Source organism: Pipistrellus hanaki (assembly GCF_964339955.1).
Source record: "Pipistrellus hanaki genome assembly, chromosome: 11".
NCBI classification, from domain to species: domain Eukaryota; kingdom Metazoa; phylum Chordata; class Mammalia; order Chiroptera; family Vespertilionidae; genus Pipistrellus; species Pipistrellus hanaki.
In genome coordinates, this window is record NC_140513.1 from 26812337 (window position 1) to 26835988 (window position 23652).

The window sequence follows — 23652 nt, forward strand, 5'->3', positions numbered from 1 at the left end:
TTTTGAGATTCCTGTCACTCCTTGTATGTTGGTGTCATTGTATGTGACTGTCACTGCATCATTGCCATTGTGGTGACTGTCAACACCTGTGTGTAATTGTCAACTAGGTAACTGTGTTATTTATACTGGGTGTTGTTATCAATGTGTAATGGTGTCTTTGTGTCACACTGGGACAGTGACAGTAAGTTCGGGGCCCAGGATCGATCGATCTCTCTCTCTCTTCTTTAAAAATCCTCACCAGAGGATATTTTCCCATTGATTTTTAGAGAGAGTGAGAGAGAGAGGGAAAGACAGAGAGAAATATTGATATGAGAGAAACACATCGATTGGTTGCCTCCTACATGCACCCCAACTAGAACCCAGGCCGGGGAGAAAGCTGCAACGGAGGCATGTGCCCTTGACCGGAATTGATCTCAGGATCATTTGGTCCGCAGGCTGACGCTCTATCCACTAAGCCAAACTGGCTAAGGCCCAGGATTTGACTCCTGATGTGTCACTTGTGTGTGTGTAAAACGATGACCCTGGGTTTCTCTGCCAGGAGAAGTGCTGGGCTCCTTGTGCTGACAAGGGTTTGGGCTGCTGGCACTAGGCTCCTTTCTTGCTACTGGAGCGCCCTCTGTTCTCATCCTGGGGCTGGGGCTGGGGCTGGAGGCCCGGCTGGCCGCTGAAATGGTCTATAGGGAGCCTTGGGTCAGTTTGCATGGCCCTTATCTGGGGCTTTGTGGGACTTATCCTCCGGATCTATCCCAGAGCCATGGGTGTGGACTTGGAAAATTCCTGGGAAAGATGCTCTTTGGCCTGAGATGGGTGGCCTGAGGTGAGGTAGGGCAGGGTGCCTGGATGCCTCTGGCCTCAGCTTCCCTACCTGGGAATGGGCCCAGCGGGGACTTTCCGAGGGACGAAAGGGCACATGCCTCCATTGGGTGTGGAGAGGTGTTCTAGGGTGGCACAGGGACCCTGCCCGTGTCTCTGTCATCTCTCTTGGTCTGTCCTTCTGCCCTTGAATCTCTGCCCATCTTCTATTCCCTTCATCTCTCGTTCCAAGTCTTTCCTTCCGTTTCTCCCTGTTTTGGTCCCTTCTTGTCCCTCAGGGTCTCTGCCCATGTCTTTCCTTCTCTCCCTGCATCAGTGTCCCCCCCTCCCTTTTCCGGGGACCCCAACCTTGCAGTGTCTGCCTTGGTACCCCATCCCCCACCCTCTGCAGTGTGCGCTCTCAGCAGCGCCCGTCTCCCATGGCTGCAGCCCCGTTGGCCCAGGGCCCGGCCCTTACAGTAACTCATCGGGCTGATGGAGACGACTTTGATGAAGAAGCCACCCCTCCCCCTGCGGGGATCCAAGTGTGTGTGTGTGTGTGTGTGTGTGTGTGTTTGCTTGTATGCATGACACCCATGCTGGGCCCTCTCTTCCCCCCCTCCCCCCCGTACTCTTCCCCCAAAACTGGGACCAGGAAGGAGCTAGGAGCAGAGGGCCACCCGGTCCCTCTCCTCCCACCCTGTGATCTAATCTCCATCCACTTCACCTGCCCAGCTGCCTCCCCGTGCCAAGGCTCCTGCTCCATGTGGTGGGCAGTGGGTGGCACTGAGGTGGAGCATTTTCCTGGCTGTGAGGAGAAAGACGGGCAGATGGCAGAGATGGCAGGGGTGAGACTGAGGGCTACCTGCAAGGGTGGAGGTAGGCAACCGGCTCTCGTCTCTCTTTCTCCAGCACCACCTATGAATTCTGACAGTTTGGGGTTCATTTTCCTGGCCTCCCTAATTTGCTGACTGTGACTTTGGCCACTGTCTCCTGGACCTGAGGAGTAACTGAAGATGGGGGAGTGGCTGCTGGTCAGGAGCCAGGCCAAGTGGTAGCTGAGGGACAGCCAAGGCCACATGGGGCCTGTGCCAGGGAGGGGCAGTCAGAGCACCTAAGGCTGTGGCTGGAGGAAAAGCAGGGCAGATGGGGGACTGGCCTGGTGAAGGGCAAGTGTAGCAACAGGCAGGCAGGCGCCCTCTCCCATTAAGGAGCCCCACCCACTGGTGCAGGCTCACACCCACGTTTGTCTCCTCCCGCGTCAGCTGTCTGCAGTGCCTCTGGCAGTATTTCTGACAGTGGCTCTGGCTGTACCTGGCAGTGTGTCCGACTGTGTGTCTGAGTGTCCTTGGCAGTGTTCTGAGCGGTGCAGATCCTGGCTGAGCATCTGGCTGTGTCTCTGGTTCTCTCTCTAGCTGTTTTTTTCTGGGTGTTTGCCTGTTTGTCTCTATCGGTCTCTCTGGTGTTTCTCTGCTTGTGTGTCAGGCGGTTCCTCTGGCAGGGTTTCAGACAGCGTCTCTGGCTCTCTGGCTGTGCCAGTGGTTTCTCCGCTTGTACTTCTTGCTCTTTCTCTAGGGCTCTGCTGGCTTGGGTCTGGCTGAGTCTTTGACCCTGTTCCTGGTGGGTCCCTTGGTTATGGATCAGCTGTTCTCTGGCTTTGTCAGATTCTGCCTCCCAGCCTCCCAGGATACCTCCAACTGTGTGGAGTTGCTTCTTTGGGGTTCTGTTTAGCTGCTGAGGGCAGTGTCTCTGGCCAGCGTCGTTGCTGTGTGTCTGGCTGCACCCTTGACGGTGTCTGGTTGAGTGTCTGGCAGGATTCCTCTCCGGGTTTCTACGTCTGTCTAGTCCCCCTGCTCCTCAGTCTGGGTTGGGAGAATCACAGTTGGAGCCATGTCTGCAGGAAATAGTCATTTCCCTCAGGTGTAAACGCTCTTAGGTGTAAGCGTTGGCTGGGGTAGGATGGCTGGACCCATTCCAGGAAGCAGGACAACAAGTCGGGGGGCCATTGGGTTCTTCCTGGATTCTGGGGACATGTCCTGAGTGTGCTTTATGTACCCACGGGGGGGGGGGGGGGTGGTGTCCACTCTGATGCACATGTGCTGGGCTGGAGGTCCCGGACTGCTGGGGCATGTGGCTAGGGTGAAGGAAGGGCGGAGAGCCCTAACAAGGACCTCTGTGTGAAAACCTCTCCTTCTCCTCTTGGTCGTTGCTGCACACTAAAGCAAAAGCCGCATCAGACCTTGGTCACCCTGGACCCGTCTGCTCTGAACTTCCCAGGGCCAGTGGCAAGGCTCACTGGGGGGCAGAGCTGAGGGCTCCTGAGCATCCTGGTTTTGGGCTCTCTCCCCAGGAGCACAGCAAGGGACCTTCCATTCAAGGCAATTTGGGAGAAGTATAGACCTCCAGCTAAGTTAAAACATCACCCGTTCATTTTGCGACGTTTATAGCTAATTAGCCAACCTCACCAGTAAAGTTATTATTATTTTTTTTTTTAAAGAAAAATGGTTCTATAACTCATCTGCAGTTGACTACAGCCAGCAGCCAGCAGCCTTATTGAGCAGCAAGCTGCTGTAGGTTGCCTTCTATCTACCATCTTAGCGAACCTTTGGGTACAGATGCCAATAACCTTTTCTATTGCTTGAAAGAGGATCCTGAGCCCCATGAAGAAAGGGCATTTGGGATCAAGGTGCCCGGCTCTAGGACTGGGATTTCCTAGTCTTGCCTGAGAAGTGGGGGGCTCCTAGGGGGTTCCTGCCTGGGCTGATGCTGCCCTTTCCTCCCCTCCCGCTACCCCTGTTTCTCCCGACAGATGGCTGTTCCTGTCCCGTGGGCCTGCTGTGCTGTGCTTGCTGCCGCTACTGCCGTTGTCTACACCCAGAGACACAGTCCTCAGGGTGAGTGCTGGCTGCCCGGGGTGGGGGGTGGGGGGTCGGGAGTGTTCCCTGCCGACCCTCTCCCAGAGCTGAGGATGCACCTCCCTTGGCAGAGCTGTAGGCACTCACGTGAGAGCCACACACTGGCCCGTGCTGGCATCATCACCCACGAGCACCCAGGAGGACGTGAGTTACATGACACTGATGTGCAGGGTGACCCACTCCTGATGGTGTATCATAGGCATGGTCCTCCAGTCCCTCCTGGGTGGTCTCATGTTGATGGTGTCTCTGGCTTGAGATGATCTGTCTCTCTCCCCACAAGGACGGACGTAGGGTACAGACAGGTGGGGTGGAAGTTGGGAGCAGCTAGCACCAAGGCCCCTGTACAGTGTCTGGTGAAACGGAGTCTCCTGGGGCCTTTTGGGACACGCGGCGGGAGGCACTGAGAGAGAGAGACAGTGGGCAAGGGAATTTGGAGACCAAGACGATAGATGGAGAACAGGAAGGGGGAATGGGCAGGGTGACAAGTGGGAGAGGCTGGCACATTGTTAGGGGCCTGGTCAGTCAGCTGGAACAGAACGGCTGGAGGAGGCAGGTATGATTCAGGTGGCGCCATGGGCAGCCTCCTGCCCGCCCCCTCCCAATGGCCAGTGGGAGCTGCTGGGAAACAGCATCCTCTTCGCCTGAACACTGGCCCCTCTACTGCATCTGAGGCAGCACCTCAGAGAGCCACATCGGAACAGGGGCTGCCCTCGACACTCCTCAAACAAGGCTCCAAGGAGAGGGAGCTCCCCTTTTGGAGGTGTTCTGCACCACATGCCCCAACCCCAACTGGCTTGGGTAGAGTCAGAGAAGTTGAGGGCATCTCTGAGGCCCAGGCAGAGCTCTGCCACCCTCAAGGCTATGGGTTCAGGGAGGACAGAGGGTCGAGGCTACTGTGGTCTCTTCCCTGTGAGACCAACACTGAACGAGACCCAGCGAGCCCAGCCTGCCCCAGGGCTGCTCCCCAATAGGCAGGGACCAGAGAGACCATTGCTAGTCCAGCCCATCGACCTCCCGCCTGCTCTGGGCCTGCAGTGGTCTCTACCCTTGGCCTGGTCCCTACCCTTTGTTTAAAGCAGAGCCATGTGTGACCAAGGCCACCTCCCTGCACCCATGTGAGACTGTTCTTGTGTGGTAGGCTGTGTTCTCGTGTGGGTGAGACCATGTCCCTGTTCGTGTTTCTCTTTGTGGTTTCATCCGTGCGGGCTGTGCCTCGGTGTGACATTGTCTGAGTGTGTGTGACCCTGCCTTTCGAGGGACCCTGTCCTCGTGGTTGAGATAGCCTCTCTCTGTTTCCGTCTGTGTGCTTGTGCCCCTGTTAAACCGTCTCCCCGTGTGTGAGACCATGCCCCCACATGCTGTATATATCACTGTGCCTGCCTGGGTGTGCACATGACCTTGTGTCAGGTGTTACCATCCCCGAAGTGGACACGTCTCTGTGTGGCTTCGACCTTGTGGACTGTGGTCCTGCGTCCTCGTCCTGTGTGTGTGGCGATGTGAACTCGCGCAGGACGCCCAGGGAGACCGTTTCCGGTAGGTGGTCCCCATGTGAGCCTGTGTGCGCAGGTGTGAGGGAGCCCTCGGCTCTGTCCCTCTGTGTTCTCTGCGTCCATGACCTCATCCTGTCTCTGTCTCTCATCCTGGCTTCTAACAACCTTTTCACAGCTGATTCCTTTGGAGCATTTGTCACCGCGTCGGGGCCAAGAACCTCATCCTCCCCCTGCTGCTTGATTTAATTTCTGAAATGGACAGCACATCAGTAGGGACACCCATGGGGGTGGGGGGAGGAGAGCTGTCCAGAGACAAAGGATTAAATCACTGCCATGCTTGGAGAATGTTTGGTTGCATGGCTGTGCGTCTTGCCATTGTGGTGTGATTGTAGCAGTGTGGCACCGTGGGATTGTCATGTCACGTTGCCCCCTCTACCTCTGCCTGTAGTTGTCTTCCGACATTGTCGCTTTTCACTCCTGTCCTGCCCTGACGTCGTTGTCGTTGGGCTGTGTTTCCGTGTCCTCTGGGAGGTGGACAGGGTGTTGTATGGGTTGTGCAGATGGGTTCCCGTTTCCTCACCTTATAGCTGTGCCTGCCCTCCCACCCCCCCACCCCCCCCAGATTAAAGGGCCATCCTGGGTCCATGTTAGTTCTGAGCTGCTGCTGGTCAGTGTTGATGTGTTGCTGCTGGGACCGTGATGGCCACTCCCCCTCCCCATCGGTCAGTGTTCAGCCTCCTCCTCAGGCAGCTGGACGCAGAGTCTCTGCTGGGGGGTGGGGTGCAGAGAGAGGGGCTTGGCATGTTTCCTGGAAGCTCCAGGTTTTTGGAAGGGAGGATGTAAGGGGGCTCAATGGCTAGGGCTGGTGGATTGGCTGGGGGCTGGGGGGGGGGCTCTATGGCTTGAGCCTTGGACACTGGGCCTCTGGTCAGGGGGAGGCCCCCATTCAGTCTCTAGTCCAGCCTCACAGCTGTGGCCTCCAAGGCCCCCAGCCGCCGCCCTTCCGCCCCGTTCATCCTCTGCTCGGCTGGTCCCAGGCCCCACAGACGAATGGTCAGGGCTGGCTGGGTTTCCTGCTTCCTTCTCCTCCGACAGGGACGGACGGGAGGCTCAGAGAGGGGCAAGACAGAGACGAGCAGCGGGGGGAGAGACCTGGAGCTATGGAGAGACCCCAGCACAGGGAGGCCCGACAGAGGCAACAAACAGGGACAGATGTCCCAGCAGCACAGAGAAAAGCCGGACGGGGAGGGGGCTGCAACGGTGGGAAGGGGTGGCTGGTGACATAGGGGGATCCCTGCCCCCTGCGGTCCTGGTGGTGTTAACAAGTCTAATTAAGAGGCCACTGGCCCAACTTAATTGGCTCGTTAACAGGAGCTGCCTCTGAAAATTTCCTAACTCAGTGGGGTGGCTCTCTGAGGGGAGACTTGAGCGAGTGTTAACGAGGGATCCCGCAGCCCCCCCACCCGGACTCCTCCCCTTTCCCCCCTTCTTCTTACCCTCACTCCACAGAGCTGGCTGAGACCAGGGAAGCATCTGTCCTTCCAGACTTGGGGGGCAGGATGCAGAGTAGATTTGCATCTCCCGGCTCCCTCTGTGCCTGTTTTCTCTGCTGGTGTCCGTGGATGGGTGTCTGGGACTTCTCTGTCCCACATGCCTCCCCCCACCTAGCGCTGCCTCTCGACAGGTGCTCCCTCCCGCCCTTCCACTCCAGTCTCCTGGGCTCTGTCCATCACGCCTGGGTTGCTGAGGCCAGGCCTGGGGTTTGCTTTTGGCTCCGACAGGCCCCTCCTGGGGGCAGGAGAAGAATGGTCAGAGAGCTCCCTCAGTCCCAGCACTCCCCCACCCCCCACCCCAGCAGTTCCTGCCTCATGAAGTTGACAGCTGCCAGGAGTTCCCTAGGGCTCCTGTCCTCCACCCAGCCCATTCTCCCTTCTACTGCTGCCCAAGCCCTGAATGTCTGCTTGGGGGTGGGGAGGTGGGGCCTGTCAGGAAGGCCAGAGGGGGAGAGAGAGAGAAAGGCAAGACAGAAAGAGATAAGGATGGGGAAGAGAAACAGATGGGGAAAGACAGAGAAAGGAGTCCAGGAATGGGGCCCCTCAGCTCCAGCTTGCCTGGGTAGCAGATGTCAGTGACTGGGGCTGGGCCTGTTGGTAGTAAGAGGGTTTTAGGGTCATGGGGTCAGAACAATTTTTTTAAAGGACCTAGGGACTAGAGGTGAACTGGGTTTTCACTGAGTTCTAAAATACTTCCCAGGACTCTACACAATTTTAATCTCTCTCTCTCTCTCTCTCTCTCTCTCTCTCTCTCTCTCTCTCTAATATACACAGAGACAAAAATCACTCATTCATACAGTTTTGGAGACACTCACGTACCTGTGCACTTGCACAGCCTTGGAGACACTCTGCACACTCCTCATCTCCCCTAGACACTCACACCGTCAGACCCAGAGCGTCTTGGCCTGGACTCCTCACGCGTGCACATTCCCAGGCTCTCCTCCGGGCATGGCTGTGACCTGTTCCTTTTGCTCTGTGTCCTCCCCGCCCCCACAGAGGCACCCCACATGCAGTACGAGCGCCTGGGCTCGGACGTGACTCTGCCATGTGGGACAGCCAACTGGGACGCAGCTGTGATGTGGCAGGTAAACGGGACGGACCTGGCCCCTGACTTGCTCAATGGCTCTCAGCTCGTGCTCCGTGGCCTGGAACTGGGCCACAGCGGCCTCTACGCCTGCTTCCACCGTGACTCCTGGCACCCGCGCCACCAAGTCCTTCTCCATGTGGGCTGTAAGTATTGCTCCCGACCCCTCACCCTATCTCCTGCTTCACTCAGAGGGGTTGTCAGTGAGGCCCAGACCCTTGGCGTAGATCAAGGTCCCTTCCTGTTGGAGAGGGGAGGAGGGCTGCCACATCCTGGCCCTGGCCCTCTGATTCCATCCCAGCCTGTTCTTCTGACCTCTGAGCCAAGGCTTGCCCACTGAGTCCGGACCCCTGGCTATTTTGCACATGTATCTTCCCCCGCCACCCCCTGAAACCAAGAAGTCTTTGAGATCCTGAAATCCTGTAATTGTGTCAAGATGGGTAGAGGAGGGCTGGTAGGTCATGGCCCATTTGGGGCCTGGTGGGGAGTAACCCCGGGGTCACAGCTCAGAGCGGGAGCAGTCACATTCCACTGTATGCTCTCAGGGGATGACCATGAGAGCCTTACGGAGGAAAATAGGGCCTGGGGTTCTATGGGTATAGTTATGGGCACTAGGGGGAGGCGCAGGAAAGGAATGGAGGTGGGGACAAGAGAGTAGAGCAAGAGGAGTCAAGACAACTGGCCGGTACCAATCGCTGCAACAAAGACACAGCAAGAGGGTCCATTTGAGCAGAGGATAGTAGGTTCCGTTTGGACAGTGTCTCTTGGTTTGCCTAGACTCAGCTCCCAGGATGAGAACTCATATGCCAGTAGTTTATTTGTCAGGTGACGGAAACACCTTAGGGGAATGGGAAAATGATAGGAAGTTGTTAGTCACTAAAACGTTACCAGCCACTAACTTAAGTCTGGGCTGCTGGAGCTTAATCCACTGGGGGAACTCCGGCCGCCCAGGCAGAACGTGAGCCTCGGAGGTCTCCTGCCAGAGGGCTGAGGGAGCTTGGGTGCTTACACGCCAACTCCTGCCCATCCTCGGTGGGGGGTTCTCCTGGGGTGGGGGCGAGGACGCTGTTCATTCTCCAGCACGTTTGGCTGGTGCATCCGCAGGCAATGCAGGCTTTGGCGGCCAAAGAAAGCTCTTAAGGCAACTAACTGCAGAAGCACCGCGTATGGGTGAGGGGTCTGTGGCACCATCCATCTCTGCTGTGGACACATTTGATGGGGTCCTTGGGCGACAACCAGGAGTTGGTGGCTGGTCGCCAGAGAATCTAATGGTCTGGGATTCAAGGGAGAGACCTGCGCTGGAGACGGGGATTTAGGGAGTTGTCAGCACTCAGGCTATGGGAGGGATGAGATGGCCAAGGGAGAGGCTGTGGGATGTGGAGAGAAGAGAATGAACCCCGAAGACGATCGCGGTACAAGGTGCTGATGGAGAGAAATGAGCCACCAAGGGAGGAGGAGCCAGCAGGGAGGTAGAGGGACGCCCCGGTGAGTGGGGTGTCGCAGAAGACTCTGGAGAAGTCGGAAGGGTGAATTTATCAGTGTTGCTGAGGGTCAGCATCGAGATCCCAGCTCGAGGCTCTCATGGACAAAATAACTACGCAGAAACAGCTTTATTTATTTTCTCCTTGAGCCAATGATTCAAGCTTCTCTGGCCTCGTGCCAATGGGTGATTCCCCACCCCCACCCCCCACCCCGTCTGAAGATGGTGTCTTTACTCTCCCGGGCAGCTACTGAGGGGAGGAGATGCTTGCGGGTCCGGGGAGCAGACCCTGGCCCCTCTCAGGAGATTGGTGTGGAAAACCACAGGGAACGTTAGACTGAAGGGCTGCTCCGGGTCCTCCACTAAAACACGGGCCCACCAGTAGGGCTAGAGGAGGGTGGAATATGTTTTGGTGGGGGTGTTCCTTTCCTCACAAAAGCCTTTGTTTGATATGTTTAAACTCTAGAGACGGCTTTCCTAACCACACAGCTTAGTTGCAAGCCAGGGGTGGAGTGACCCCTGTTGTCCAGACCTAGAAATGCAGGGCCAGCCTAGAGGAGTCTCCCACCACCTACCCAAGTGGAGAATTCAGCCTCCCCCCCCCCCCCCCCCCATACCTGCCCCCAGCGCTTGCTGGAGGTTGAGGTGGGGAGGTTGCATGTACTGAGTGTGAAGCAAAAAGGATGAGGCCAACTTGGCATTGCCACTCACTCTCCTGACTTCTCAGTTGGTTTCCCATAAGTCTTCAGGATGGACAAGGCTGGCACTCATGGCTGGGCCTTGGTGACACGGGGCCCCCATGCCTGATGACTTGTTCTTCTTTGAAGGAATTGGTCTAGAAGTCATTACTAGAGTCCGTACACACAGGACATGCCCACAGCTGCCCTGTTGTGATCAGAGCCCAGACCTTTCACATACAGTCCTGACCACTCCCAGGCCCTGCCTGTCGGAGAACAGCTGGCCATGAATTGGCTGTGGCATTAGTAACAGGTACTTATCTCCCATTACCTTATTTCCTTCTAAAGAGCTGGCCAGAGGAATAGGGGACATTAATCATGATTGTCTCAGTCACTTTCTATTAGTAACAAGAGACTGGGTTTGGCAACACTCAATATCAAATTATCCTTCTTGCCAGCACTCAGAGAACAGGACAAATTTACCCCTGATTTGTGGGTCATTCAAAACAAAAATTATTTAATGTTTATCCTAAACATACATGATTTTTAAGTCTTTTTCCACAGGAACCTGATTATAAAAATATTTTGTTGAGCCCTGGATAGAGCATTGGCCCATGGACTGAAGAGTCCCGGGTTCGATTTCAGTCAAGGACACATACCTCTGTTGCAGGCTCAATCCCTTGCCCGGTTGAGGCATGTGAGGAAGGCAGCCAATTGATGTGTCTCTCTCACATCAATGTTTCTCTCTGAGTCTCTCCCCAGCCTTCCTCCCTTCCACTTTCTAAAAATCAATGGAAAAATATCCTTGGGTGAGGCTTAAAGAAAACAATAAAATAAAATATTCTGTTGAAAGTCATCTTAATCAGACTGATCCCTGAATTGCTTACTCTTGATCCACCTTCCTGCCCTCAGGTTGATCCCCACCAACAGCCCCGAGGAGTCTCCTGCCCAAGATGATGAAGGCTCCTCCCCCATTAGTAAATAGGATCACAGGGTTCCCTTTTAGTCTTTTGTTTACCAGACACAGCTGATGCAGTGTCATTCTGTTTTTAAGCTAAAACAAATCAAAGATTAATCCGCCAACTTTAAATTGGACAGTTCCTTATCCAGTTTTTTTTTTTTTTTTTAACATTCGTGTTTGATTGGTCAGGATGAAAGCTCCCGACCCCCTGTTCAGCATTACTTTGCCCTTAGCCCTGTTGGCTGGGAAGGGAAGAGCAGCCTGTGGGAGGTGGGGGTGGGGGTGGGGAGGGGGGAGCATTTGGGAGTCCAGAAGTTGGGGTGTATCAAGAGATGCCACAAAATGAGGTTGGGACAGGCCATGGTCCTTGAGGAGTGTGGGTAGGGCCTGGACAGGGCTGGAGCTGGAAGGGTCCTGCCCTGCCCTGCCCTGCGCAGCCTGATCTGGGCTGGCCAGGGCTGTGGGCCGCCTGCCCCTCCTCCTCTCCGGGCCTCGGGCAGGCCTCGTGCATGCCGGGGGCTCCAGCCCAGGCGGGCTGGCGAGATGAGAGGAAAAACATGCGGTTTGGTGGGCTGGACATGGAAAAACAAGCCAATTAGGAGGAAAACAAACAAAGCCCGGGCCAGCGAGGGCACACGCACACACACGCGCGCGCACGCGGAGCCACGCGTGGGGCCGGGGGACACTCTGCCACTTGGACAGCATCACTTGGGCATCTCAGGAGTCCCCGCAGGAGGCAGCCCAGGATGCCTGGGCATCAGGAACACGCCTAAGCTCATAAGATACGTGTGCATGTGAGCTCTTCCCAGCACGCTCTCACACAGTGCTCAGCTCATACATGTGCACACACTTAGAGCTCTGGGCACCTCCCCACACCCAGTTTGAAAAACAGACTCAGGCTGAAACTCCCATCTTGCAGGCAGTGTCTCAGGTATGCAGTCTTGCTGTCACTGTGCCCCAGACCCGGCGGCACATTGACACACACACTTGCAGGCTGCCCCCTGCACCGCTTTACACACACACACACACACACACAGGCAGTCTCAACCTCGAGCAGCCTTTCCCTGAGTCCCACGAGCAGCCAATCACACAATTCCACGACTGCCCAGCGCCTCCGTCACACACACGAAGCCTCTCCAGAGTTGCACACACACAGCCTCCCGGCTGCACCGTCTTGAAAAGCTGCACTCGCAGCAGGCCTCCTGCTCGCACACTGTCCCACAGCCTCACACTTGGTCTCTCGCAGCACCCCCACCTCCGCCCACCCGGCCCCTCAGCTGGGCTCCAGCTGCAGCAAGTCACTCCTTTTCTTCCTTTTCTTTGTTTTTCTTTCCTCCTTTTCCCTCTGAGAAACCTGGTCCCTGTCAGGAAACCCAAGCCCTTCCCTACTCAGGGCCCAGGGCCAGGCAGGAATAGCCAGATGACAGACAAAGCCCTGCCTGGCCCCCCAGCCCTCCTCCATGACCTGCCCAGCTAGAGAGAGGGAAACTTGTGTGAGGGGGAGGCTGGTTGGAGGGGGGACCATGGTCTGAGGAGTGGACGAGGCCGGTCGGTGGGGAGGCTGGCCGGGGGAGGGGGCCTGGGAGGCCAGTGCCATGGCCCGCTCTGCCCTCCCGAGAGAGTCCCAGGCGGCAGGGAGCTGACGCTGCAGGCTTCAGTCCCCACCCCACCCCCACCCCAGCGCCCTTCTCCTTTGAAGCTGGGGGTGAGGGGGGGTGGCGGCAGGAGGGAGGAGTGGAAGCTTTTCAGCCGACCTCAGAATGTCCTTTCCTCCTGGGGTGGCTGCCAACTCTGGCCTGGCCCACAGGCCCCCACAAGGCACTTCCTGTGTCCTCGGCCGCCCACCCCACCCCCACCCCACGCCTCCGTGCCCCTGGGCAGATAGGGAAGGGATACGAGAGGCACACAGTAGGAACATGGAACAGACATGAGATGGACACAGGGCCAGGAAGGCTTCCCGGGGAGGCCGACAGCAGCGAGCAGAATGTGCAGGTTGCCCCTCGTGGGGGCTCAGCTGGCTTTCCCGCGCGGGCCTGGGGCATGCAGCTGCCTGTGCCCACAGCATTGCCCGCTCCACCTGCCACACCGAAGCTTCCCTGATGCCTCCCGGAGCCCCTCACCTCTCCTGCTGCAAAGCCAGATGGGGCGCCGGGGGGTCAGCACGAATACATGCGTACATACTCACACATGCCAGGCATGTATGCACACACAGTCACACTGAGTCACTCCCAGTCACGTGCGCCCTGTGTGTCACCACGGCCACTCAGCAAGCACAGACAGGCACTCCCCTTCCCGGTCCCCGGCTCGTTGGACTGCCCCCTCCTGTTTCCTGTCCACCTGTCAGGCAGGGGCGGGGAGGGCGGGAGGGGCACGGCAGGGAGGTGTCAGTGTCCGGAGCCGCTGAGGACATTCCTTGCCTGGGTCAGATCACAGAAGCTGCCTCCTTCCAGGAACCTGAGCCGGCTGTCCTCACGCCTCACCCAGCGCCTGAGGGCGGGACAGCTGGGCTGAGTGCTCATGGCAGCAGAGTGTGGTTAGACAGCAGAAAAGACGCCCCGAGTTACTGTGTGGCCATGTCGGTGGTGTCCTCAGCCAGGGGTACAGTGTGACCCCAGGCAGGTCCCTCTCCCTCTCTGGGCCTCCCCATTTCAAAATGACGACAGCTGCTGACCATGTAAAGGCTTCTTAAAGGGTCTGACGGAGAAGCCAGGGCGAGGGCTGGCATGAGATCCCCTCGGAGGGAACAGCAGCTTCCTCTCCATAGGCAAATGCATGTGTGCAATCATATGTGGGCACACTGAGAGCCATGCACATAGGTGCTCCTACACGTGTACCTACATCCCACCACAGGCCACTTGTTCGTGTCATACATGTAACATAAGCACATGCATGCAGACATGTACAGATACACATGTGGGCAGCCACCCAATGCTGTTCTTCCTGTGGAACCACTAGGCCTGTCCTCATGTTTCTCATTCTCTTCTGAGAGGAAGCCCGGGGGTATCTAATCCAGGGAGTGCACCCTGGTCATCCCGGCAGCCAGACTCCCCCCGGCCTCTGTCTCACACTTTGGGGATGGACCCAGTGTGGCAGGAGATGGGGCTGGTCTGATTCCCCCAGACATCACCTCCATCCTGTGATTGATGAGCTGAGGCCCGCGGCCCCCCTGCTCCCCACAGCTCCCGCCTCCATGGAGCAGGTGGGGGGTGCTCGCTCTCCTCACAGCCCTTGTTTTTCTTTAATTAAACATCTGGCTCTCTGTGGCCTGGGAAGCCTCAGACCCTCGCTGACAGTCCCCCCGCCCCAACCTCTGGCATTGCTGATGGGCTGGAGGCGGGGAGCTGGGGCTCTGGGGCCCACCTGTCCCCATCCTAGTCCAGGGGACTGCGGGGGCTCCACGCATGCCCTGACTGTGCTGTCTTCACCCCAGTGCCGCCACGGGAGCCCGTGCTCAGCTGCCGCTCCAACACGTACCCCAAGGGCTTCTACTGCAGCTGGCACCTGCCCGTCCCCACCTACATCCCCAACACCTTCAACGTGACTGTGATGTGAGTAGACACGCCTGCGACCCGGTGACAACCCTGACCTCTGACCTCTCTCCCCCCACCCCCGCCCCATCTGACCCTTGGTTTTGGTAACGGTGCCTGGGCCTCCCCCCTCCCCAGGCACGGCTCCAAAGTTATGGTCTGTGAGAAGGACCCTGCCCTCAAGAACCGCTGCCACATCCGCTATCTGCACCTGTTCTCCACCATCAAGTACAAGGTCTCCATAAGCGTCAGCAACGCCCTGGGCCACAACGCCACCGCCATCACCTTCGACGAGTTCACCATCGGTACGTGGGAAGAGGGGGTGCCTGCTGCCTGCTGCAGTGGGAGCGTGTGAGTGGGCATGGGCCAGAGGTATATATGAACATTGGGATGCTCACATGTGCGCACAGGTCTGTATGGTATACACACACACACACACACACACACACACTCACACACGTGTGCATATATGCGTGGCATGTGTATATACCTGTAGACATCAGAGTGAGTGTCCAGTACCCTCAGGGGCCAAGAGACCTCTCCAGAAACTCTTCCCATCATCTCTCTGGCTCCCACAGCATCCAGGAGGGGGAAGTGGGGGGGGCTGGGCCAGACCCTTGTGCAGCTGCAGCCTCCACCCCCCCACGCACACACTAATAGCTTCCTTACGGCCTGTGATGAATGAGGTGTCAGAACAGGAGACAGGAGTGGGACAGATACTGCACTCTCCCCAACCCCCATCCCAGCCAGACCCTCTGCCTATCTCTGCTCCATCCCGGGCAGACCTCTCGCCTTCTCTTACTGCTAGCCAGACCCAGCCAGGCCCTCTGCTTGCCTCCCCACCCCATGGTTGAGTCCCCAGGCAGACCGTTTCTACATGAGCTGGGCCCTTCTATGCTCCCAATCAAATCCTCAGCCTTCCTCCAACCCAGATCTGCGCACCTGTGGACTCTCTCTCAACCTTGTCCCACAGAGCACCTTCAAGCCCAGACTCCTCTAAGGGAGGCCGTGTCTCAGTTTGGAAAAGGAAACGTTGAAAAGCCAGGCTTCTGAGGGGGAGTGTATGATGCCAGTGCAGGAGGGGGTGATCCAGGTGACGATGGGGGGGCTGGCACAACCACCATATGGGCTTCGTAATGGGGATACAGGTCATCATCAGGATGGGTGGGGATGATGGAGTGAAATTCGGGATGTTGACCTCATGAGTCAGTGACAGTGACTAGAGTGACAGTCACGTGAGGTGAAAGGAATGAACTGGCTATTAATGGTGTTGCCAGACTTAACAGAGAAGAGGGAGGGCAACCGAGATGACGATGACAGTGGTTGGTGACGTGAGATGGCGGACATGGTGGCCGGGTCGTTCCCAGAGATCCGTGTGGTAACAAAGCTACGTCTCCCGAACAGTGAAGCCGGATCCTCCAGAAAACGTGGTCGCCCGGCCGGTGCCCAACAACCCTCGCAGGCTGGAGGTGACATGGCAGACCCCCTCCACCTGGCCCGACCCCGAGTCCTTCCCTCTCAAGTTCTTTCTGCGCTACCGGCCCCTCATCCAGGACCAGTGGCAGCATGTGAGTGCCCTCCCCTGCCCCGCCCGGAACCCGAGTGCCTGTGTCCCCCCCTGGTGACGGTCCGGTGTGAAGCCTGAGGGCAGCCAGAGGGGCTTTCTGAGGGGAGAAGCCTCCAGGCGGGCCTGGGAGGAGGGATAGGGCTGAGGGAGGGGTCCTCTCTAAGGCCCTGAGGGTTCCTGGTGGCTCCGGTGAGATGGGAGCACGTCCGTCCGTCTTTGTGGCTCCCTCGGGTTGTAGAGAGAGATGCCGGAAGGGAGATGGCAGGCAGGGCAGGCAGCTTCCTGACTTCCGGCTCTCGGCCCTGATCGGGCATCTCCCTCTTACCCTGTGGCCCCGTCTCTGGGCCTGTGCTGGGCCCGGCGTCTGGGACAGTCCCGTCCTCAAGGACTCACTCAAGGATAGGCTCAAAGGGTCAGAATTAGGCAGTGGAGTCAAGTGTGGTGCAGGGTGTGAGTTCAGGCCATGACTAGCGTCAGGACTCCAAAGTCAGGTTTCGCTTAGGGATCAACATTAAGATTATGGGTCAGAAGGTGGCCTGGGCTGGGAACTAAGCCGTGGACAAGGGATAGTGTGGGTCAGGCTGTGGTCTGGGATGTTAATCAAGCTATGATGGAGCGCTCTGGGGAGCAGACAGGGGGTTTGGGACATACTTGAGGTTCTTTCTCCTTGAGAGCCCTGGGTCTGTAGGGTCGTGGGCGCTGTCTTTGGCCCATGAGGTCCATGTGCTAAGACTGGGGCTGGGAGGATGCCCCATGGGGGTCAACTTGTACCCCCACCGCATCCACCAGGCTCCAGCCCCATCTCCTCGTGCCCCCCTCCCAGCTAGCCTTTAAAGTGCGTAATTCGATTCCAGGATGCCTGTCCCGGGTTGCAGGCCTGGCCCCCACAAAGGCTGCTCATGCGCTCACATGTTCCCTGACAGAGTCCGGAGTCCCTCCCGCCTGGCCAGCTGCCCGAGCCTAATGCATTGCTAATAACCAGGGTCTAGTTTCACAAGCCCCCCTCCCCGGCTAACGAGCTACAGGCAGCAGCCCCGCGCGCGTCGCGGCGCACACGCCTTGCAGTGGGCCTGGCATGCTGCCCACCGCACACACGGGAACATGCACACACACACGTGGTCCTCAGGAGGAACCATGCTGCATGCATGCATGTGACGAACACTTCAGAACCGTGCGCCGGCTCGCACCACGGCCAGGGCCGACCCCACGCGGAGGTGGGCAGAGCAACACGCGTGGGGCTCGGTGGTGCTAATGTGCGTGGCCTGTGGCACGTGCTAGCCCTATTCCACGTCTCATTGGTCTTGCGGTTGGCCAGATGTATGGCTTTTTTTGAACTTGCGTTTTTTTCTCTGAATAGGATCTTCTCTCCTGGATTCTTGATCGTAGAGAGAGGCAGGTGTATGTATAATATAATTGAGGGTGGAGTGGGTGGAGCGGAGAGCAGAGAAAAACATCACTTGGGTTTTCAGGAGGAGATGAGAGATGCAGTCCAGGAATCCATGGGCACTGTGAGGCCTGGCAGGGGCTGTCTGCCCATGGACAAGGGGGGAGGCACATACTAGGACCCAGCTTGGGTTTCCCTTCCCAGTGTCTTCTGCTCTGGCCCTCACTGGGCAGGGAGGCCAGGAGCCTGGATGGAGGACTCAGGGGCGAGGCCACCGCCAGCCACTGGAATTCCTGCCAATTGAAGATCCATTCTCTTAAGGAGGTGGATTAAGGGATTAGCGACAACCTAGCAAGAAGGGCCCAGGCCTAGGAGCTGTGGCTGCTGCAGGGCATTGGGCTTCTGGGACACGTTCCTAGAGGGATGGTGCCCACCATGGGCCCACCAAGGGGTAATGTGATCTGCTCCCCATGGCTCTCCCTTTGGGGAAAGGCAGATGTGGAGGTCTGGGAGACAGTCGAAGGAGGGGCTTGGGGGCTGAGTCCGGTTAAGAGGAAGGAGGAGCTGAAGGAGTTGGGGCTGCTCGGCCAGAGGGAGTCTTTGCAGAGCCAAAGGGGACTGGGGACCAGAGATGGAACTGGGGCCCAACTCCAGGAGAGGAGGGTCTGGGGGCCCACCTATCTCCCAGAGCTGGGCGTAGGGCTTACTAAGCCCAGATCTGGGCCTTGACCCTGACCTTTACCAGGGCCTCTTGCCTCAGGGCCACAGGCTCAGAGGGAATAGGAGGGGCTTCCCACTTCACTTGGACTGAGCTGCACACACCCAGATACACATGCACACGCATGCATGTGCTCACAGCCTCTTAGGGCAGGTAGCACAGACCCCAGTTTTCTAGGGTGGGGTGTAGGGGGCTTGGGGGGGTAGGAGGAGATTCGAATGGGGACCAAAGAAGCCCTGTGGCCAGACGTGGCCCAGAGCAGCTCAGCCCCCTCCTCCGCCACCCCCACCGGCTGCCCCTGTTTACGAGGCGGCTTAATGAGGCGGCGGGTGCCGCTGAGATGAACCAGAGCTCTGCCTGGGCCTGGGAGGGGCGCTGGACAGGCAGGCCTGCCCGGAGGGTGGGGATGGGGAGACCTGCTTGATAAGGCCGGCTGGCTGGGGCGGGGGCGGGTGGTGATGCCTCGGGGAGGAAACAGAGCAGCTGTTCTGCTGTCCTGCCACCCTGGAGCTGCCCCCACCCCTTTCCGCCTCAGGCAGGGCCATAACCACGTTGAGGCCTTCCGCAGGGGAGGCCAGATGGGGCCAGGCTGGTGGGTGCACTGGGCACTGGTGCGCTGGAACTCGTGACAGAGCTGACGGAAGTCTGGTGCTTCCCATGTGCGTGAGTCCTCATTACAACTCTGCGAGATGGGTCGTTAACACCGTTTTACAGATGAGGACCGCAAGGCCTGTGGAAGTCAAGTAACCTGATCACCTAGCTGGTAGGGAACGGAGCTGGAATGGGCCTGAGGCAGCCTGGCTCCTTCCCTGCGTGTGTGACCTTCCTCCAAACGGCTCCTGGGTGGGAGCCGGCAGCACAGGGCCGCCCTTCCTCACCCCCTTACTCTCATCCCCTCCAGGCTGGCGCCGAGGGCAGGTCTCAGGCTGGGGCTTGTGACGGAGCTGGGGTGACAGCAGAGCCCAAACTCCGATGAGAGTTCCTCTGGATTCTCCCCTAGGGGTGCTCCCAGTCACCCTACAGATCTCCTCCCTCTCCTTCCCACCATCCTCCCCGAGGGGGGCCTCCTCCCTTAGGAGTCTTTATTCTCCCGCAGGAATATTCTCAATGTCCCCTCACCCTCCCGGGGGAGTCTTCATTCCTCCCAGGGGCACCTTCACTCCTCTCCCCAGAAGCGTTCTCACTTCCTCTGGGGGTGCCTCACTCTCCTGACTCCCAGGGGTCCCTCCCACCGCCCACCCCCACCCCCACCCCTATGCTCTGGCTGCAGGTGGAGCTGTCTGATGGCACAGCACACACCATCACGGATGCCTACGCTGGGAAGGAGTACATCATCCAGGTGGCAGCCAAGGACAACGAGATCGGGACCTGGAGCGACTGGAGCGTGGCTGCCCACGCCACACCCTGGACTGAGGAGCCGCGACACCTCACCACGGAGGCCCAGGCTCCCGGTGAGCCTGTCCCCGCCCCCAGCCTGCACTGCTGCCTGGCTCTATCCTGCTCCCTCCGACTCTTCCTGGGCCCTGGACCCTCTGACCCTCAGCTGTGGCTGCCACATTTCCACTTGTCTGTCCAGCCCCTGCTGTCCCTGGTTCTTTATTAAAAATAAAAAAATAAATAAACAAACAAACATTTATATGTGTGTGTGTGTGTATATATATATGTATATATGTATATATATGTATACATACACATACACTAAGCGGTCAGATTATTATGATCTCTGAACACACAATAATCTGGCCACTCAGTGTATATCCTATATAATAAAAAGCTAATATGCAAATTGTCCCCTAGACCAGGAGTTCGAACAGCAGGCAGGCCAGTCAACTGCCCATGTCCCCTCCCCCTGGCCAGGCTGGCCAGACCCTACCTATGCACGAATTCATGCGACGGGCCTCTAATACACACACACACACACACACACACACACACACACACACTGAGTGGCCATATTATGTGTTCAGAGATAATAATCTGGCCACTCAGTGTGTGTGTGTGTGTGTGTGTGTGTGTGTGTGTGTATTACTGATTTCAGAGAGGAAGGAGAGGGAGAAAGAGATAGAAACATCAGTGATGAGAATCACTGATCAGCTGCCTCCTGCATGCCCCGCACTGGGGATCAAGCCCGCAACTCCAGCATATGCCCTGGACTGTGAACCTCCTGGTTCATAGCTCAACGCTCAACCCCGGAGCCACACCGGCCGGGTTGTTCCTGGTTCTTGCTGTCTGGACGCTCTTGGTGGAGGCTGTTGGGTAGAGGGATCATCTCAGCCTTGGGGAACCAGGATCTGCCTGACGGGGGAGGCAGGGGCGATCTGAGGGGAGTTGGCGCTGGTGTGATGCCGGAAGCAGTCAGGAATCTCCAGCCCTGGCCCTGCCCTGAGTTTCCCCCATGTTCCCCAGAGACCACGACCAGCACCACCAGCTCACTGGCACCCCCGCCCACCACGAAGATCTGTGACAGCGGGGAGCTGGGCAGCGGCGGGGGACCCTCTGCACCCTTCGGGACCAGGGTCCCCGTCACTCTGGCCCTGGCTGCCGCTGCTGCCACCGCCAGCGGTCTCCTGATCTGGTGAGTGACGTGAGGCTGGGCAGCGGAGGGGAGCCCAGCCCTCCCCTCCCTCGTCCCTCACAGCCCCGCCCTGTGTCCCCAGAGCCCGGCACCCTGTGAGGACACGCCAGCGCGCCTGCAGAGGAGCAGGAGGCCGGAGCTGAGCCCGCGGACCCCGGTTTCTATTTTGCACACGGGCAGGAGGACCTTCTGCGTTCTTTTCAGACACAATTTGTAGAGACCCCGGCGGGCCCGGGCCTGCCACCTCCTATCCCTTACCACCCCCCCCACCGGCCCTCCACTCTCCCTCAGAGGAGGAGGGCCACGCAGCTAACCCACCCACCAAAGACCACCTCACCCGGCCCTGCCCCCTCGGGCTGGACCCTCCAACGCCAGCGACTCCCAGGAGCCCGTGGGGGCCTGAGGGGAGCCCTCACACCCACCGTTTCTCCTCCTGCTCCAGCCTCCTGTCTGTCCGTCCCAGGGTCTCTGTTGCCACCATCAGATTATAAGCTCCTGACACTGGGGGGGCCCAGCCATCCCCCTCCCCCCAGCGCCCATACTTTTCAGTCTCCCATACTCTCTATTCCTGTTTTGTACAACCCTCCCCTCCCCTTTCCCTGCTCCGACCCCACAGTATTTAATGCCCCGTCGGTCCCTCCTAGTCTGACTCAGTGGTAACTTGCTGTATTTGAATTTTTTATAGATGTATATACAGGGGAGGGGAGCGGGGGGGGGGGGGATTCTCATTAAACGTCACCATTTCATGAGTCCTCGGAACAGACCTGCTTTGGGAGGGCTTTTCTCTTCCGGGGACCCCTCCTCTCAGGCCTGGAGGAGGAGGAACTTACAGGCGGGGAGAGACTGCTTCTCTGTAGGGGACGGCTCCCTGGAGGTCAGGGCCAGACGTGTGTGTGTGGGGGGGGGGGGGGGGGAATGAGGGGTCGAGAGAGGCAGGTACCATACGGTGTCGTCAGTCAGTCCTGGAGGCTCCTGGGACCTGGCAAGGCAGAAGCCTGTCCAGGGTCATCTCCAGAGCTGCCCTCCACAAGAGCCCAGGCCTGGGCATGACCCACTTGGGGCCGAGAGGCAAGGAGGCGCAGCTGTCAGCCCTGCATCAGGAGACACAGTCCCGAGGTTCCAGCGGGGCAGGCCTGGGGCTCAGCCAGGCCACAGGGCTCGGAGTGCAGGCTCCTGGGCCTGGGCAGATGAGGGCGCCGCTGGAATGTGACCGGGGTCAGACCTGTGCTTCAGGACCAGAAGTGTGGAGGACAGGTTTACCCCGGGTTAGATCGCAGCGAGGCCTCGGTGTGGGCCCGGGGCAAGCCCGGGGCGATCGGCTTTGGTTTTACAGGATGCCCCGTCCATCTCCACAGCCTGTCCACACCCTTCCTGTTCCCAAACTGGGGCTCCTGGGTCCCTTGATTTCTCAAGAGGAGGGCCCCTGGCTGCCACAGGCCTGGTCAGGTCTGGCCCCTCCGGTAGAAGCCTCCTCACGGTGGAGGCTTAGCGGAGAGTGCCCGGGGCGGGGGCCAGGTGGGTGGGCACCCCTGGCTGGCTGGGGGCAGTGTGAGACGAGAGCCCTGGTCTGGGGCACGAGGCATGGCTCTGCTCTGAGTGGCTGGAACCGGAGAAGTGGGATGAAGGCCATGTGCAGGGAACCTGGGCATACACTGCCCCACAGCAGGTACGGACACGGCCCTCCAAGCTGCGAGTCCCCTGTCACCCCTCCCCACCCGGATTCAAATCCTTTTCCTCCGACGGGTTCAAAAATGGGCATTCCTGACTGGCCTCGCGGGCCTGCCTGGGATGGTCCTTAGGACTGATGAGCCGGGCTGGACAGGATTTGGGGCCTGGTGAGGGGCTCATATGAGGTGACTGGCTCTCCTACAGGACTAGAGGAGAGGGGTGTCCCAGGCGGGAGATCCCACGGATGCAAAGGCCCAATGTCAGGGTAGAAAGGCCTGTGGCTCCTCAAGTGGTACAGCCGCAGCGTTAGGAGCACATGGCTCCTTTTCACAAAGAAGCTTCCAGGGTGGACATCTGATGAGTGGCTGTGGACCTGCCTCTGTACCCCAGACCCCCAGTTCTGCCTGTGTGTGTGGTCCCTGTGAAGTGTGGCCCAGGTGTGAACCTCAGGCCCAGTAGCAGTGGAGGGAACGGGGACCACCAACTCTCGCCAAGGACATTGCATCCTGGCGATGGGTCTGAGCCTCCCTCTTCCCTGTCCTCGAGGTAACGGGGCTGCCTTCGGGGGTCTCTGGCCTGTGCTGCCTTCCTGCCTTAAGGGCCTGGGTCAACCCTGACCCACCAGCCGCCCACCCAGGGCTTGGGCATCAGCAATCTGGCCTCCATTAGCAACATGGGAAAGCAATTATGTGGGGTCTGGGGAGGAGGAGGAGGAGGAGGAGGAGGGGAGGGGGCCTGCTGGAGCCTTGGAGGCTGATGGAAAGGAGGACTGGGGCATCTCCCTGCCCCCAGCCCCGGGAGAGACCAGCCCCTTCTCACGCCTCAAGGTGGCTGGGAGGCCAGTGTCCTGCCTCTAACCAGACCTGGCCTGGGCCTGGGTGATCCCTCCCTGGGGGTCCTGCCCTTGGCCTCCCAGAGGCTGCTGGCCTTAGAGGGGCTTGACTGCTATCTGCTGCTGCCTCTGATTGCCCTTCCTTCACACCCGGCATTTCCCATAGTGGTTCTGGGGAGCTGGGGTAAGTACAGACATCATTCCTTTGGAGCGAAGACTGAGTCTGAGCATTGAAACTGCTGGCGAGGGCTGCTGGGGGAAGGGTTGGATCCCAGGCCCAAGGTGCATAGCAGCCCAGCCTCTCAGCTCACAAGTTCTCCTTGTTTTCGCTAGGTGCTCTGGGAATGGGGACCCCCACCCTTCTATGCCCCATTCCCAGAATGCTAATTTGTCTCTGCCCCATCCTATCCTCGCTGAATCCATTCCTAT

General features: G+C 58.5%; 1 protein-coding gene across 3 annotated transcripts in view; it reads left to right on the forward strand.

Moving 5' to 3' along the window:
* Nucleotides 1-21472, forward strand: part of CNTFR (ciliary neurotrophic factor receptor) — a 43767-nt gene extending 22295 nt beyond the window's left edge. For all 3 annotated transcript variants that reach the window (XM_084897927.1, XM_084897926.1, XM_084897928.1), the window contains 8 exons: nucleotides 3602-3686; nucleotides 7747-7980; nucleotides 14383-14500; nucleotides 14618-14784; nucleotides 15884-16047; nucleotides 19419-19599; nucleotides 20555-20723; nucleotides 20806-21472. In XM_084897927.1, coding sequence (XP_084754053.1) covers nucleotides 3602-3686; nucleotides 7747-7980; nucleotides 14383-14500; nucleotides 14618-14784; nucleotides 15884-16047; nucleotides 19419-19599; nucleotides 20555-20723; nucleotide 20806 — 1119 coding nt within the window. In that variant the 3' untranslated portion in view covers nucleotides 20807-21472. The remainder of the gene's footprint in view (nucleotides 1-3601; nucleotides 3687-7746; nucleotides 7981-14382; nucleotides 14501-14617; nucleotides 14785-15883; nucleotides 16048-19418; nucleotides 19600-20554; nucleotides 20724-20805) is intronic.
* Nucleotides 21473-23652: the final 2180 nt, after the last annotated feature.